Source organism: Metopolophium dirhodum, chromosome 6 (assembly GCF_019925205.1).
Source record: "Metopolophium dirhodum isolate CAU chromosome 6, ASM1992520v1, whole genome shotgun sequence".
Taxonomy (NCBI): Eukaryota; Metazoa; Arthropoda; class Insecta; order Hemiptera; family Aphididae; genus Metopolophium; species Metopolophium dirhodum.
In genome coordinates this window covers 22,397,468-22,415,722 of record NC_083565.1, presented here as the reverse complement: position 1 = coordinate 22,415,722, position 18,255 = coordinate 22,397,468, and the positions used below count along the sequence as shown (strand labels likewise).

Genomic DNA, 18,255 nt, shown 5'->3' with positions numbered 1-18,255 from the left:
CCAGCCCAAAACAAATTTATGTTTAAAAAAATGTATAACCGTTAATACAACACTCTAATATTAGGTGAGCAAATAACCATATTAAATTCATGCAAATGTAAATATAGTTTTAGACTAATGAAACAGCTATTGAAGCCTTTACCATTTATACTAAAAAAAAAAAAAATAAATAATAATAATAGGTTAATATAATATGTGCTATAATAAATTCTTGAAAAAATCGTAAAATATATACACAATTTAATATGCAATAAATCCTGGTTGCACCACTGATCTGTGAAGGAAATCAAATAAAAATAAACGGAAATAATTTATCCTTGTGAAGTGTGTACATCTACAAGGCACAACAGCCCAGAAATTAAAATTTTCGAGGCTTGATCATAAAATAAATGGCAGCATAAATGAAAATCGCATAATTTCGCAAAAAAAAAAAAATAAATAGCAAAAAAAACGCATAAAACCATGCATTTTGAAAAAAACACAATAATGTTTTGTTTCCGAAATCCTTTTATAATAATATTATATGAAATCAATTTGCAGTTGCTTTGCTATAATTTCAAGTTTTAGAAAATAAATATGCACATGCTATACAAGTCACGAGGCCAAGTCTTTCATTGCATTCAATTCATTGTGGCCTATATACTGTAAATTAAGTAATATTTATAATATTACCTATGTCCTATTCCTGTATGCCGTATGGTAACAATTAAGCGATGATTAATAGTAATAAAGGATAAAAACAATAAGATCATTGCGGCTACTGCTTGGCTGGCTCACATTTTTTTCTCCATATCAACCACTTATATGGGGATGGATGAGGGGTGGAACAGCGTTACCACAATTATTTATTTTCCTTTCCCCATACAGCATTGTGGCTTAATGAAAATCAAAATAATATAATATAAAAGTATATACAATCTCAAATGGGAGATAGACGAGACTGCCCCGGCTATCCAACCCTCACGATGAATATTGCAGTGAACGCAAATCGTCCCCCCTCCCCACGTAGTGCCAAAACAGGAATAGTATAAAATATGGCTCTCTTACCTTATCTTCTTCTTCTTTTTGTGTTGGTCTTCAGCTTTATAATATTTCATTCCCATATCCCAAAAGCAGCGATTTGCATCGCCTAACGCCTTGTATGCGTGTCTTACGTCTTCGAATCCATCGACTGCAGTAAATCCTTCTCGGTGATGATTCAACCATGGTAAATTCAATGCACTCGTCATGGATTCACTTCAACTGTTTTTTTGACAAACTCGTCAAAAATGTCAATACTTGTTGCGGTTATCCGCGTAATCCACGTTTTGGGTTTTTGGTAATTATAGATAAATTTATTTTTTCTGATTTAAAATATTGAATATACCTAATGATGAAGTACAAAATCCGTAAACAGATCACGCGTATATTATGTCAAACCGCAAACGATGACTAAACAGGCATCACGCGGTCTACTGATTAGAATATTTTCCCTTAAACAATGGTTAAAAAGACATAGGTAATATTTATATCGTAATAATTTTAGGCTAATGACCACATATATAGGAATTGAAGCATTTATTTCTATATTAAACAAATATAGAACCTCCTACCTATATAGAGAACAAGTTAGGTAAGTTCACTCCACGAGCGTGCAAAATTCCCGGTTTCCAAACGTATTTATAATAAACTATTATGCGTACCGCGGTTAAAAAATAAATTGGAAACTTGAATATGGTATAGGTAAAACCTAAATAAATTTAATAATTATCTTGATTTATTAAATAAACCGTAACTACGTGCTGGTAACTAACGGACGGACGGATGGATGGACGGAAACGCAGGGGCATAATTACATAAGGTGTTCTAATAACGTATGCTCTTAGAAACCTAAACAACTAATAATTCCTAAGAATGTCCAACAATATTTGGTATCGTATCAGATAATATACTATTCGATATCGTTAAAAACTGTCAACAAGTATAGTTTTATATTATTATTTCAACACTGAACATAATATTATCTATATTATGATACGTGTAGACATTTGTGTCCAAGTTTACTTATAAATTACAATGATATTATATTATATATTGTGAGGTTTTTAAATCTATTTATTTTTGTGCAATTGAGGGGCGACATTCCAAAAATGTACTATTGCCATTTTTTATATTGTTCAAGAAACACTATTTTCTATTGTGAACTATTATTAAACGGTGGAAAAACAGTAAAATATGTTAATAATTCAGAAAAATATACTTTTTTAATATATTTTTAATGCAAAAATGTCTTTAAATATTATATTATTTCTCTACTTAAATTGATAATTTAAAATGTTGATTATGCCAATAGAGTTATTATTTCCATCTAATAGTACATTTTGACGTAACCGTAATTAATTATATTGAACCAATTTTTTAAATTGTATTTATTCCACTTTCCTCCAGATATTTAATACCTACTATGAATAAAATACAATTATTTTTAGACTACTTACAAAGCATCAACACTACAAATGTATGATACGTTAAGTTTGAAGATGGTACATACAAATCAAAACGAATATCTTAAAAACCATCGGTCACACATTCGTTTCATTTTCTATTATTCCAATTGTTTGGAACGACAAATCCAAAACTTACAGTGCCCAGTGCTAAACCAGTATACTCCGGAATGCGCGTTGTGTTATCGCTACTGAACGCCGTCTTAAAATTATATTGGTATATTAATATTGGTTCGAGTTGATACCTATATTATAACAATATTTTATTGCCAAAAGTTAAGTATTAATTTTTTTTTTATAAGATTTAGCTTATGTTTTTGACCAAATTGTTCGTTTCAATATAGCACAGCTGCAGTGCATGACCTGTCCCCGTGCCCAAATATAATTGATAATTATATTACCAACGGTAAAATATATATTTGAAGTTTAAAAAATAGTTCTGTACCACTCATTCATATTAAAGTAGAAACGTAAATAAAAAGATTTTTTTTTTTCTAAACACCCAACGGCTTTTTTTGAACCGTTTTTTACCGAACACAATGTATACCATAGTAACTATAACACTGAATGATGACGAATCATGCTGTACGTATTTTTTGTATTTGGTACTATTTTACCCTGAAGAATATTTCACTCAAGATCGAAAATGTGTCCAAATTAATAATATTACAATAATATATATATTATATATCTATGGTAAAATCGTAAACATTTAACGTGAGCGCACTAACCACTGTTTAAAATAATATGATATCTTTGTAATAGGAAAAAAATAATATAAAATGCACTTGAAAATTGCAAAAGTTATTATAGTGAGTGGTAACCATTTTATGTACAGATAATCAAAAAAACTAAAAAATGAAGAAAACAATCGTTTTTTTCTAAAATGTATCATTTTCTTTTCTTTTTTTTTATATATTTTTTCTTTATTATAACACAAATAAAAACAGATAAATTTTAATAGTAATAAAAAATAATAAATACAATGATAATAATAATAATAATATAATTATACATATTATAATAATATTAATATATATATATATATATATATATATATTATATAATTATAAAGGTATTACATAATATGATGCACATAAGTTCGTACATATGCATAAATAATTAATGTATGTCACAATTAACTCGTCTAGAAGTCGACATAAGTTTTGTAAAAATACAAAAAAAAATTAAATAAACAATTTGAAATGTTATACCGTCTAAGTATATTTCTGTGGGTGGGGTAAATAAAAATGACAGAAATAAAATGTACATAAACTATATAAGTATAGTCAAATAACGCGTACATGGAATGATGTAGTAGTATAATATAATATTATTATAATTATTATTGAAAAACGACGTATGAAAAAAAAAATGAAATTTTTTTTGGTATTCATAAATTTTTATTTTTTTTTAGTAATTTTTTTTTTTTTACAAGATAAAATCTACGCGCGTCTTGTTTTACAGCATAGAAAAACGGATTGTCGAAAAAGTAACAACAACAAATATTATTTAACAAAAAAATTCGACAACTCATTTTAAATATATCTAGAAAAAAAAATAGTTTGTTCTAAAAGGAAATCCCTAAAACAATTAGGTAATAATAATATATGAATCACATTGGAAAAAAAATAGTAATATACCCGTTCCACCTCCGTTTTTTATACAGTTTTTTTTTTAGTATAATGATAACACTATTTTTTTAAATACTTAAAATTAATTTTTTTATACAGTTTTTTTTAAATTTTTTTTTCAACTTTTATTTTGTAACAAAAAAAGGAAATTACAACCGGAAACTTACGGTTAGTAATAAGGCAACTTTGATTACAATATTATTAATAATTTACATTATATTTTAGTGTTTACAGGTATTGTATTGAATTTTTTTTTTCATATAATATGTACCTATATATTATTATATATAATATTTTTTTAATGGCCAAAGACAAAGTGTTGTTTTAGACAAGCACGGAAGGGACATCAGCAAGCGTATAAATAAAGAGATGTATAGATATAGACACATATATATAGAGATAGAGAGAGTTAGCGACGTATTATTTATGTGTATATATATTACTAGGTTAGGTATACATGACGTATAGGATAATTAAAAAATTCAATTTTTTTTTATCTTTCGATGGGATAAATTGGAATCCCAAGGAAAATATCAAATCAGACGGAATTGAATACACCACTTATTTTTTTCAAAATTATTATTAAGATATATATTATACACAGGTTTGTCGTTTTATCACAGATTTTTTTTTTAATAACGCTTCTAAATGCGTTACTCTGATGTAAGTATATGTATATAATATTATGTTAAAATAGCGTTTAAAGAGAGTAATAATAATAATAATATTTATAATTATAATTGTATTTTCATAACATAACAAAAAAAAAAACTTGCGAGAATTTTCAGTTTAAAACACAATAATAATATGTTGAATGATAAAATTTAACGATAAAATTCACCTAAAAATATGAATTCACGACGATCCGTTTATAATAATAATATTAGTATTACAATCAAAATGTATATTGGCAGTTTGAAAACATAAACACGTCGGTGGTGAGACGACGGCAAAAAATGAAAATGAAAATTAACATTATATCTTATGGTCCCGTGTGAAATAAAATGTATTTATCGACTAGAAAAATTATCCTAGAACTTGATATTTTTTTTTGAATTTTTTTTAAAAAAATTGTATTTATTAAAAAAAAAAAATTAATTAAATTAACAATCAAACAAAATCTATACTATGTACAAAGTCATTATATTCACAAATACAGAGATAAAATATAAAGATAGACGGTAAATAGATATCATATAGATAGTTCGAGTGAGAGAGAGAGAGAGAGAGAGAGACACAGAGAGTAAGATAAAGAGAGGATTATGAGAGAGAAAGATAACATATACATATCATAATAATATAAAATATTATGCAGTATAATATTATACTATCATGTCTATTTTATTTAATATTTTTACGTGTATAAAATAATACAAAATATTATAATATACTCGGCCTAGCGTGCGTACGTGGATCGAAATCGATTTACGATTGTTTTTAAAAATACTAGTCAAAAGTTCTAATTCGATTTATTGGTTTTCGAACACACACACACACACAATATGTTATTATACTATTACGTCATATAGTATTATGTAGACGGCTCTGCACTTTGGCATGCACGCGGTCGTATCATATTATACGTACAGGTCTTGACTTACGATTTATGAGGCCGCGGGTAGGTACATAATCTCGTACGAGGGATGGCCCCTGTATACCAGAGATCAAAGCTATACGTGCCAACTTTATTATTAAGAGTTATGACCAACACGGAAAGAAAATGGGAGAGAAATTCAAATGAAACCACCGAGGTATTAATATTATGATAATATTATTATAATATGTTCTTCAAGTATCGATAAAATGCGGTCTTTCCATGGGGGATGTTTGCGAATTCGTCAACGACAATATTATATCGTCACATTTTATTAGGTAGGCACGATTGAGGTATTACTTTACTCTTAACTATATACATAATACTATATCATAACATGGTATACGTGAGGAGGTTGTGTCCAATCTTGTCCGAAATAAAATCGTGTCTTTCAAACGGGTAGGCACAGGTACCTATATAGGTGGCTTCGCTTAAACCATAAACCTGTATATAATATGTCGTATTTATATGTGGTTTGTGTGCACGTGTGTATGTGTGTGTGTGTGTGTGTGTGTGTGTGTCTGGATGGACGGGTGTGTGGATGTCATTGGTAGACTATAGACGAGGAGAGGGAACAAACAAACTTAATAATTGAAAATATATAGAAACAATATATACGAGAAATATATTATTATGAGTACATGGTTTATAAAACCTACGTTTCCGAAACCGCACGAGATGGAACGATTGACAACAAATTAAACGAAACGGAACAATATTATTGTACAAAAGAGAAACACGAAATATATAACAGAACATAATAATATAAGGTACAACATAGTTGCCTACACGATCGCACGCAACATAAAGTCGCATAATATTGTATAATATAATAATTATAATAATAATAATATTATTATATAGAGTATACTGAACAACATAATAAACGCTCCAAAAGTACAAAACGAAGAAACCACGAAATATAATAATATATTATTATGCGGTATAATTAAACATACACACACACAAAATACAATTAGAGAAATTCGCGACGATTGTGAAACCTGTGTCTACGAAAGCGTTTTCAGATGATAATGTGATTATAATGGGTACAATATAATTAGTATACTTAAACAAAACGGAGAAAACGATAACGCGTATTGCCGAGATTAGCGCTTTTTGTACTTTTAGGCAAAGCGAAATTCGGATTAAGATGAACGTACACAGCTGCTGATGAAATCCGACGTCTCAATCGGTTCGGAAAATTCAACCCCTAAATCGTAAATATCAATAGTTGTGTCTATGACGTTTGCTTAGCGACCGAAGTGTCGTACAATATTAATAATATTAGTGTTTTTAAATAAATAATATTATTATTGTTTTTCGCTTTGTCCGTTCCGTGATGAGACGAGAATATGGTTATTATTTTTTTTTTATCTCGAATACGATACGGAAAACAATGTCGCGGACATCCCCTTGTCGTCATAATATTATCGATACTGCAGAAGAAGACATGTCTCGTCGTGTTCGTTTTTCGAATTTCCGGAAAATTAACAATATAATATTAAATTACAGTGCACTGCTGGTAGCTGATAATATAATAGGTATAGGTACTAAATATAATAAGCGACATTTTGTACAATGAACATGTTATTATTTTGTTACGACAAATATTTAAAAAAAACTAAAATAAAGATGTTTAAGGATTCAATGGAATTATAATTTAACAGGTAAAGCATCGTATTATCATCGTTCATATACACAACGAATACAATACAACTATATAATATTATGTCGTGAAAAAAAAATGTTAAGAAAATAATATAATCACAGACCATAAGATCACAAAAAAGAGGTCGGGTGCCCTTTGAATGCGCAATTTTGAGAAAAAAAAATTTAACGTCATTAAATTTTATTGCCGAAAAAAAGCCGCCAGTGGTTATACACTACACTCGTAGTTTTTTCAAAACGTATATATCGGACGACAAAAAAAATTAGAGTAACTGTTCGCGTTGCAGCTACACAATATGATATATTGTTATTATTTTAGTACCTACATTGAGCGTGTGTGTTATAAATTATAATGAATTACTTGAAAACGTTAAGATAGTTAGGTACCTGGGTATCGAAAGTGTGAGAACCGCGAAAGTACTGCACGCACGTTAGGTTGAGTTGGGTTACAACAATCGATACCGAGAGCCGTGGAGGAAAGGGGGTGGAGAAATCCAATAGATTTATTCCAAAATATTACGTATTTGATCGACGTCGTAACGGTTTGTATAGATATTTTGGAAAAGAAAAATTAAAAGCGATAAAAATAATATAATAATTATGCAAATGTAAAGGCGATTTTTTTTTTAAAAATATATATATTTATCTCGTATTCAATTACCTATAACGCATTTCATAATTTATATAATATGTGTACGGCGACGAAATAAGCAATAATAATAATAATATTACATAGTATAATATTTTTTTTTTTTTATTGGGTAACCCGCGGCAACATAGGCCATTGGGTGTGGAGGAGGGCACTATAGGTTTTTAAATTAGGTAGGTTGGTACACGTGTGTGTTGTGTTTTGGCAGAATTTCTAATGGGGTACCCGTGGGTTTCTGCCGTGCCCTGGGGGGGGGGGGGATGGTGGAACTTGTTCTCCGGACACCGTGACTTGCCCGAAGAAAAATGCCGCCCGCGGCCGAGGTATCGAACCCGGGTCGGCCACTCCGTCCCCCATAGTATAATATTATATACAATTAGATTTTATTCACGTGGATTGCGGGGGAGAGGGATGTTATTTACAACGATTATTATTATTTAGTTTTTAAACTTTAATTATTTTAATTCAACAGATCGATAATAATAGTAGTATAATATAATTCGATATTGTTGTGTGAGTGTGTATGTGTGTGTTTGTTGTGTGTAATATATTATGATTGTAAAGAGTAGAGCGATATAATAAAATAACGAGACACGACCACATGATGATGATAATAATAATCATAATAATAATAATATATTAAGAGACGCTTGCGATGTGTGGGTGTGTGGGTGAACACGACGACGGTGAGTTTTATTATATTATTGTGATCGGTGGCATTCGTGTGTGTGAAAGGGTTGTTGTAAGGTTGTAGGGACTACTGAGTGAAAAGAAGGGAATGTCCGGCCATAAAAAAAAATGTATGCATAAATAATAATATAAACGTATATTATTATGTACCTACACACGAACATGTTATAATATGTTATAATCTGAATGTACGGAAACTGCGCGACGATTGTAATACAATTATTATTATTGTTTTATTGTATATTACGATAAAAAATACGTTCATGAGATTATAAAACAAAACAAAACAAAACAAAAACCAACACTTTGCGGAAATATAATATTATTTATCCACTAAATATAATATAATATAATATCATATTATTATCGACCTCTTAACAAAATGTTAGCCACACCGTTGAGATGAGACTGCACGCATACGTTAAAAATCAATATATTTAAAAAAATTCAAAACGAAAAAACGACGACGAGAGTATACGCGCAAAATAACGAGCCGTGTGTTTTTCTTATCTTTATAGTTCGGGAAATAGTTATTAATAATAATAATAATTAGGTAATAATAATAATAATAATATATTATGTTAATATTTATAAATTTGGGCGGTGGCAGCGGCGGCTAATGCTGCTGCTGCTGCTTGTTCGGCGGCGGCGACAGCGGCGCAACAGAACGTGAGGAGTAGTCCAACAGCGACGACGATGAAGACGACGAGCAGGACGACGCGGCAGCGGTCGTCGGCCGAGGTGACCGTGACGTTGCGGGCGACCGAAACGATCTGACGACCGTCGTTTTCCGTCGTTGCGGCAGTCGTCGCCGCGGTCGTCGTTGGCGGCTGCTGCAGCAAAGTCTATCGTCGTCGTCGTCGTCGCTGCTACTGCTGCTGCTGTTGCTGCTATGGCGGCGGCGACGGCCACTACCAGACAGCAAGGGTTAGCACCAGTCGTCCTCGTCCGAATCGCTGTGCCGGCTGCTCACTCGGCCACCGCTGCCGCCGCCGCCGCTCTTTTGCCGCCTGATCGCGGACACCGACGACGACGACGACGGCTGTTGCTGTTGCTGCTGCTGCTGCTTGGACGACGACGATGCGTACCCGTTGCGCACCGGCGACGGCAGCAGCCGGCCGCTGCGGCCGATCGACATGGCCTGCTCGAAGCTGAGCGGCGGCATGGCCGTCATGGCCATACTCTGCCGGGCCACGGCCGCGGCCGTAGACGTGGACGACGCGGCCACGGCCGGCGGTTTGGGCAGCGCCGCCGGCTGGCCGCGCGTCGGTGACGCGTTCAGCTTCGGGAAGTTTATCGAGGCCGAGTGGTGCGGCGGCCGGAGCTGCAGCGACGACGGCTTGTTGGGCGTGGGCGGCAACCGGCGCCTGTTGCAACCGGCCACGGCCAGCACGGGGTAACTGCTGTTGACCAGAACAGATGGCGGCGGCATCGTCATGGCCGCCGCAGCCGCCGACGCCGCGGCCGCGCCGGTCATCATGGCCGACACGGAGGTCGCGTGGCCACCACCGCCGGACAGCGACTGCGGCGGATGGTGCGGCCCGTGGTGAGACACGGACGACGACGACGACGGCGGTGGCGGCGGCGCCGGCTGCTGGTGCTGTTGCTGCTGTCTCGACGACGTCGGCCCGGCAGCGGCGGACGACGAGGCCGATGCCCCGCCGCCGCCGCCTCCTCCGTGATGTTGCTGCTGCTGCTGATGGAGCTGCTGCTGCTGTTGCTGCTGCTGCTGATGGTGGTGCTGCTGTTGCTGCTGGTGGTGGTGGTGCTGCTGGTGTCGGCCGCTGCCGTTCGTCGACACCGGCGACGGGGAACGTGACCGCTGGTCCAGGCTGGTAGTGCCGTAGTACGTGCGGCCACTCTCCGACCTGTCCGGGCTGGGTGACCGAACTGGACTCGTGGACGCCGACCAAGAACCTGCGGAACAGACGTGAACACGCGCACGACCACGTTTCATCGTTATTATAATATTATGGTTTAAACCGTTATCATGGTATATTATGTTATTATATAATGTCATTGCATTAATATATTATAATATTATGCTCTAAGATATAATATTATATACGTATTGTATAGTGGGTATATAGTGGGTATATGATATATCGATGGCTTATGGCACTCATATACTAAAATAGTAATATCTCTGTACAAATCGATCACGAGTAAATTGTATTATTGTTCAAAAATATAAATTCTCCCAAAATGGAGTGAAGAAGATTCGTTATTTGTAAAACACGAATAGTCAGTTTTTTTCATTATAGTAATTAAAATGTTCACTACAATTATTATTAATTATATAGTATAAATCACACACGCCCATAGAATTTATATTCGAATAGATCTAACAAGTGTGATTCGGAGAAGAGTTGACTTATAAATTATAATAATATAATAATATTTTATTCGCTATACGTGCACTATATAAGCCATCGAAATATTTCTGGTTTAGTGTCGCATCAAGTCGAGGACGGTATCGTAGCACGAGACATTAACTCCTCGACTGTTGATACGACCGGCGAGTGTTTTGTACATATGTTGCGTACCCAATGCGTATATTGTAATGGACATATAATAATAATATGTATAAAGTGGTTGAGTATATTAATAGCGATGTTGGGCAGTGAAATTTCGGAGACGATTTCGGACACTATTCCCTCGATTTCGGTTTTTGAATTTATAAAAAGAATTACGTGTCTGAATTGAAATTGTAAACGGAAATATCGCAGCTTTTTATAATCCTATGAAACAATTAAACAGCCTCGTTACCGTTTGCAAAACCACCTTAAACATCATTCCAAATTAGCCACCTAGGTGAGCGAGTGTCTAATTTTGTAAATGGAAATTATATTATTGTGTCTATAATCTATATGCCATAGTATAATGTGATAACATAATACTTAAAAATGTAAGAAAGTCATTTTCAAGCAAATTTTTTGACAAATTCAAATGTTTTCAGAAATTTAACCGATGAGAGATGACTATAGATAAAATCTCTGATCACAGGTCCATATCACAATGTTCACTCTAATAATATATCAAAGCTAATCACACAAAATCGGTTCTACTGAACGCAAATTTGCGACTACGGAAATAACACGTCGCGCAAGTGTAGCGTCTTCCTGTAGAGGTGCCCCCCATTGGCCTAGTATCTAGGTTAATAAATTGAGCCGTTCTTAAATATTTGTATCGTAAAACTTGGAAATAAAAATGTGCCCCCCAAAAAAACATTCTAGATCCGCCACTGGTACCTAGTACGTATGTTGAAAGGCAACAACAACAACAACAATTATTATTATTATTATTAGCTGCCTCCAATGTTATGTAAAATAGTGTCGAGAGTGAAAAGCGAAGAGTTTTCGATAAATTGCAGTCGAATTTGGAAACGAGTGTATATTATTATAACTATTATTGACGACCGACGGGTTAACGCGCGTATTCGATATAAAGTATATATTATATTGGCTGCATCTGAGAATCGTCGCATTTTTTATTATTGTACATTAGTTTATAATAATTACCAATCATTTGATTCTGAGAGTTCATATTATATACACTTCACGCGAATGGAGAGTATATTTTGATTTCCCTCGAGGTCAAAGGTGGCAAGAAATCGTACGAAATGCGTTTTTAATAATTATTACAATTGTATAACACTTGACTGATTAATTGATGGCGTAGAGCGTAATAAATCGCGGCATTGTGCGTATTTTAGATATCGGCTGAAAAACAAATAATTAATGTGGACAAGACGATGGTCGATATTTTACTATACAATTATTTTTTTTAGTTAAGGCTTTGACAACTGACGTCATTAGCCTGAAAGTTATTTTTGGTCGGTTATTACTGTGGGGGGGGGGGGGGTATACGGTTTGGAACACTTGTATATGTGGCGAGGATTTGTCACTAAAAACCCGGACCTATCCGGGAGCTATAGTGACACCAGACGATGTTTGACCTCAGAACACATAAGTGACTGATGCCAAACGCCGTGCCACGCTAGGCCACATTATAATATTATGACGGTTAAACGTGATAAGCTGACGGACTGCTGTCGATAAACAGGTGATCCCACATGTCATATTACACGAAATAACAAATGCTTCGGAAGCTGCGCAGGGATAAAATCCAGAAAACACCTATGGAATAGTTTTATTTAAAAAAATAAACTAAATTATAATATACAAAAAAATTGTAATGTTAAAATGTAAAACAAAAAAACCAATGATCTATAAAGACGATTCTGTAATTTTATCGATAAAAAATAGGTACCTAATTATTTAATATTAAGATTTTCTTGAGCGACCTAATAACTGTGTGGGCTGTGAGTCATCATACTCGTCGTAGCTTTAAAGTTTAAAGATTCCGATATCGTCTCAGAGTAAACAGCGATACGGTGGCTATTAGTTTTCGGCGGAAAGCTTTCATTTAAAAACGTTAATATTAAATATTATTATATTGACGGCATTCATATTATGAACAATTTACTCAAAAACCAAATAAAATCCTTAAATTATTAGGCAAATAAACAAATCGTAGTATACTGCAGGATGATTCACCAAGCGTGCTCACCCCTACTTTTTTCAATAATGCAGTTATTGAAAATCTGATTTTTGGCGTTTTTATATATGATATACTTAAAACCACATTTAAAAAAATTATTGAGATATTTTGTAGTATACTTGGAATATCCTGTGGAGATAGAATTTTGTGGTTTTCAAATGAGAACCCCCGTTTTCTACAACCCTACATTATTTATCGAATAATGTCTCTAACGTATCATAATCAAAATTATAACGAGTAGTTTCGAGTTGTTTAACTTTGTGTACTAAGGATTATTTGTCTAAGATAATGGGTATGCAAGAAATGGGGGCTATGGTGATTCGAAAATTTTAAGTAATTAATATTAATTTATCAACGTTAATAGTTTGTAAAATATGTGGCTTGGCGCTGTGCGCTGGCTGATACCAGTCACGCAATATGACTGAGAGTAAGTAACGTCCTCTGCTACTAGTAGTTTTAATTGTAGCAAAAACCTTGCCACACATACACGTGTCGCTTACCTACCGTAACAACCTTACCATACCAATCCTACCAACCATAGTCCATAACGACTACAAAAGCTAATTGACAAAGTTGCCGGTCTCAAGTAAAAAAACAAATTTGTAAAAATGGTCCAAGTACTTTATTCAGTATTACATCTATTTTTTTAGGACTATTACCCTAATTATATTTTAATTAGGTACATCAATATAAAAAAAAAAAAAAAAAGTTACCAACTAATTTCGAAATATGGTCATAAAGTATATTTGAAAATTCCGGAATATTTAAATAATTGCATTGAAAAATGAAAAAATGGGGTGAACATACTTGGCAAATTAGTCTGTATGTAAACATTGAGTATGTGAGTCAAATCATACTGTATACGCATATTTTAATGAGTGTAATAATAATTGACCAACGAAACTACTTTTTGAATTTTTTTATTAGTATGTAAATGTTTTTATTATTTCTGTTGTAGTATAATAACATTATATTATAGTATACTGTAATACAGCTCATGCGGCGAATGATTATGTAAAATGTACACAAAAAATAACTTAAATCTATACCTACTGTATTAAAAAAAAAAATAATAGCGTAATAATATAATACCTAATATACTTGTATTGTCAATAATATATGAATTAGTCGGAAAATAATAATAAGATGATGTATACATAAACATAGCAAAGTTAGTCAAACAACATTAAATGATCAAAATTATGTCACAGTTGTGTTACAATATTGTTGATAGTAATAATAATAATAATAATAATAATAATAATAATAACAATATATTAAACTTCGTAATGTGCAGTATAGTATTATACGCGTATGTACACACTCGATAGAAATGCCGTTAAAAATCTGAACGAAATACGAAATTTCAAGTACAACAAAAATAACAATATAATCATCGTACAAGTCTATATATATATGTATAATTATATTATAATATATAATATTATGTACTATATGTGTATCGATTTGCAAGTAATAATAAAATGATATAATAATGATATAAAGAAAAAAATACGTGCAATAATAATTGTACCGTTATCCTTATGTCTGACTTCGAGTACCTTGACCTAACGAAAAAAAAAAAAAACCACTGACGGTTTACCATCGAATATGTCACATCATCATCATCATCATATATATTATGCTGAATATATAATATACATTTGATCGTTATAATTCCGAATATCGGTGTGCGTCGGTCAAACACACAAATTATATACATTATAATATATCGTTGTCTCACGATTTGTATTTAATATGTCAATCCATTACTAGGGCTAGGGACTTGTCTTCTATTAGATACAACATGCTCTTATAATATAATATATAAGTGATGTACGAATATTTTTCATCACATGTAGGGACTTTTAATATTATTTAAAATTTAATTTTACATAATATAATATTATTTTGTTTTCATATTTTATTGGAATAATAATGAAATTATGATTACATGCAGGCTATTCATAAATAAATGTGTGTATATATATATATAAAAGAAAAACTTATTTAATAATTATTTTGTTGTATAAAAAATATGATATTACAATTTATTTAATTCATGTTTAGTCATATTTTACGGATAGTCACATACAGTATAATAAAGGATTAAATATTAAAAAATTCTCAAAGCATCTTAATTCCAAAAAAGTTCCTAGCCCTTTTTGTAATGATATAAACTGACGCTCGGTAAGTAACGATACATTATATTATAATGCGTGATATCGAATGATATGTGTGCGGTGATAGAGTACGATATGTACGTCGTCGGTCGACAATTACAAATATGAATGCCTACTCATTGACATTTGATCATATAAAACGCAAAAAAACTATGATATTATTATAATACTATTTTTTTTTTTTGGGCGAATTTCATGTCTTTCCTTCAAAAAATAGGTGTCTACGTAATATCATCGTATTTATATTGTGCATATTTTAATGATAGACTTGTATTATACGGTGTGTGTGTGTGAAAATTGTGTATGATGAATAGTAATCGCGTAGTTATAATATTATTTTAATATTATGATAATTTAGGTAAAAATAATGTATTTACCTCTAGGATGGCGACGATGATCCAGCTGTTTGACGATCTCGACGACGTTGGACACAGTGTCACTGAAGCCGATCTCGTGTGGATGATGACTGTGGTGATGGTAGTGGTGAGATTGTTGATGATACCTCCTGATTGGCGACGGGGTATGACGCTCTCTACTGTGTTCACCGCGAACGGCAACAACATAACACATAATATAATAATCATGTTAACAGGGTTTGCTGCGAATAAACAGGGCCAGGGAGACCCCATCTTGCACTCGTCGAACATCCACCCCCTCCTAATCGATAAATTTCGTTTTTTTTTCAATTTAGAAACCTAGCAGAATATACGAATTTCAAAGCCATTTTGTTATGCTTAAAAATTAAAATACCTACGTTGAACGACGAATCGATTTTATAAATTTAGTCAAAATAGGATTGAAGCGTTGGGGGATGTTTTAAACATTTTCTATTGCAGTATAATAATATGATCCGTAATTAACAACTTTTAAGTTAAACGATCCTTTGCATGGGAGAGGCGTAAAGTTTTATAAGAATAATTGTATGGTTGTTTGTATTCCATTTGGTTTGTTACCGATCGCAATCGGCGCAGACTCTAACAGCTGTATAGGTGACAAACCGGAGTTCACGGGGGACAGGAATTCGCAATGATTGGGTTCAGACTGTCAGTCGTGTAGGTCCCCACATACGTGTATGCACGGCCTTACGATCGAATTCGAAATAAAACAATATTAATAATATTATATGATCATTTAATATGATCACGCTTATTGGTCTCGAATCCCCTGCACCAGTGAGGTTCGCACGTGGTAACGGCCGCGCAGGTTTCCTGTTTATTATTAACTTTATACCGTGGACACGAAAATTCTTAAGGGGTCTCTATACTGCTAAAAATACTTTAAGTACAAAATTAAAGTTAGTTTACGTTATCTGATTTTAAATCTAAAAAAAAAAATTGAACTCAACAGAAAATTGTTTATAGATTGTACGAAACCCTTTGTAAAAATTAAATCTTATATATTATTGTGAACAACTGTAAAAAAAACTTGAAAATATAAAATTTTTTCAAATCATAATTAAAATTGAAAACTATCAAAATATGACCATTCCTCCCACCCATCTGGACCTCTCACCCGTAATTACGCAGTACACGTGGTATAATGAGAATGTCATGTCTAATGGACATTGTACAACCGTAATATTATACCACTCGAATGGTTGTAGGCGATTGACCGCTTACCGTATGCTCGGCGATCGCGATCTCTGTTGTCTGTAACCGGGATGTAAGTGCATACCCTGATGCTGGGGCTGTTGTCCGTCGGAGTTGGAATCTTCGGACGGCCTCCGCGATGAAATCACCACGTCTGTCAGCTCCATCACCTGTAAATCGCCCATGCCCTAGTGTATAAATATACTGTTCCCGCGTGTATACGGCGTTCGCGGACGTTAATACGAACAATATACGAATAATATTATATCATCCATATAATAGTATGTATTATGACGTATTAGCGACGGTTATGCTAGTATTTATATTATATAATAAAGTTTGTTTTTATTTACACGTATTATTACATTATGATAATGTAATGGAAATGCTGTTGGAAAATCAAAACAAATAATAATGGTATACCAATAATGATAATAATCATAAAAATAATCATAATAAAAAATGGATAAAAAATAAAACATAACGAAACAAAAACCTAGTGTATAATATTATGTAGGTATATAATAACAATTAAGTTTTCAGGAACAGAAAAAAATAAAAAAAAAAAACACCTCATCTCTCGATTAAAGCCGAAAATAAATATTTTATAATATAGTATTATGTATATTATAATAAATTTACACACACGGCAGTACTTTGCCGGTAGTATTTACTGAACGGGTAATATTATATTATTATAAGGGACGAGTCCTGCATTCAAAAAAGCAAAAAGTTATAATACTTATAATAACAGCTATCCCGGCGGTAGGGTATAGTGTTATCGGGATTTTTTTTTTAAACGAAAAGAAAACTACGGTAAAACACAAAAATAAAAACAGTATATGAAAACAAAAAAATTTAACGATAAGTATTATAGGGTAGTGCGGTTAAATCGTACATATTGTTGTTTGTATATTTAAATTTCGTGAGGGGATTGACAAATAAAAACATAACAAAAACGGCGGGAGTTATTTAAAATTATTTCACCAACCGACCACAGTTCTATATATATATATATATATAATATGTATAATGTTAATAATGAAAAAAAGTGGATAAGATGTTGAAAAGTGCATGCAAATTTTGCGCCACATGCATCGTGCAAAATTAAAGTCTATAAATATTATAAATATAATAATAGTTAGAAATACATATACCTAAATATAACATAATAATTATTAAACATATTAATCAATCTT

The 18,255-nt window shown here is 32.8% G+C and overlaps 1 protein-coding gene across 1 annotated transcript in view; it reads right to left on the bottom strand.

Annotated features, from left to right (window-relative positions):
- Positions 1 to 3,804: 3,804 nt before the first annotated feature.
- Positions 3,805 to 18,255, bottom strand: part of LOC132947055 (voltage-dependent calcium channel type A subunit alpha-1) — a 279,720-nt gene continuing 265,269 nt past the window's right edge. Inside the window, 3 exon segments of the mRNA XM_061017234.1 lie at positions 3,805 to 10,638; positions 15,845 to 16,002; positions 17,087 to 17,226. Of these exon segments, the coding sequence (XP_060873217.1) occupies positions 9,650 to 10,638; positions 15,845 to 16,002; positions 17,087 to 17,226 (1,287 nt within the window). The 3' untranslated portion in view covers positions 3,805 to 9,649.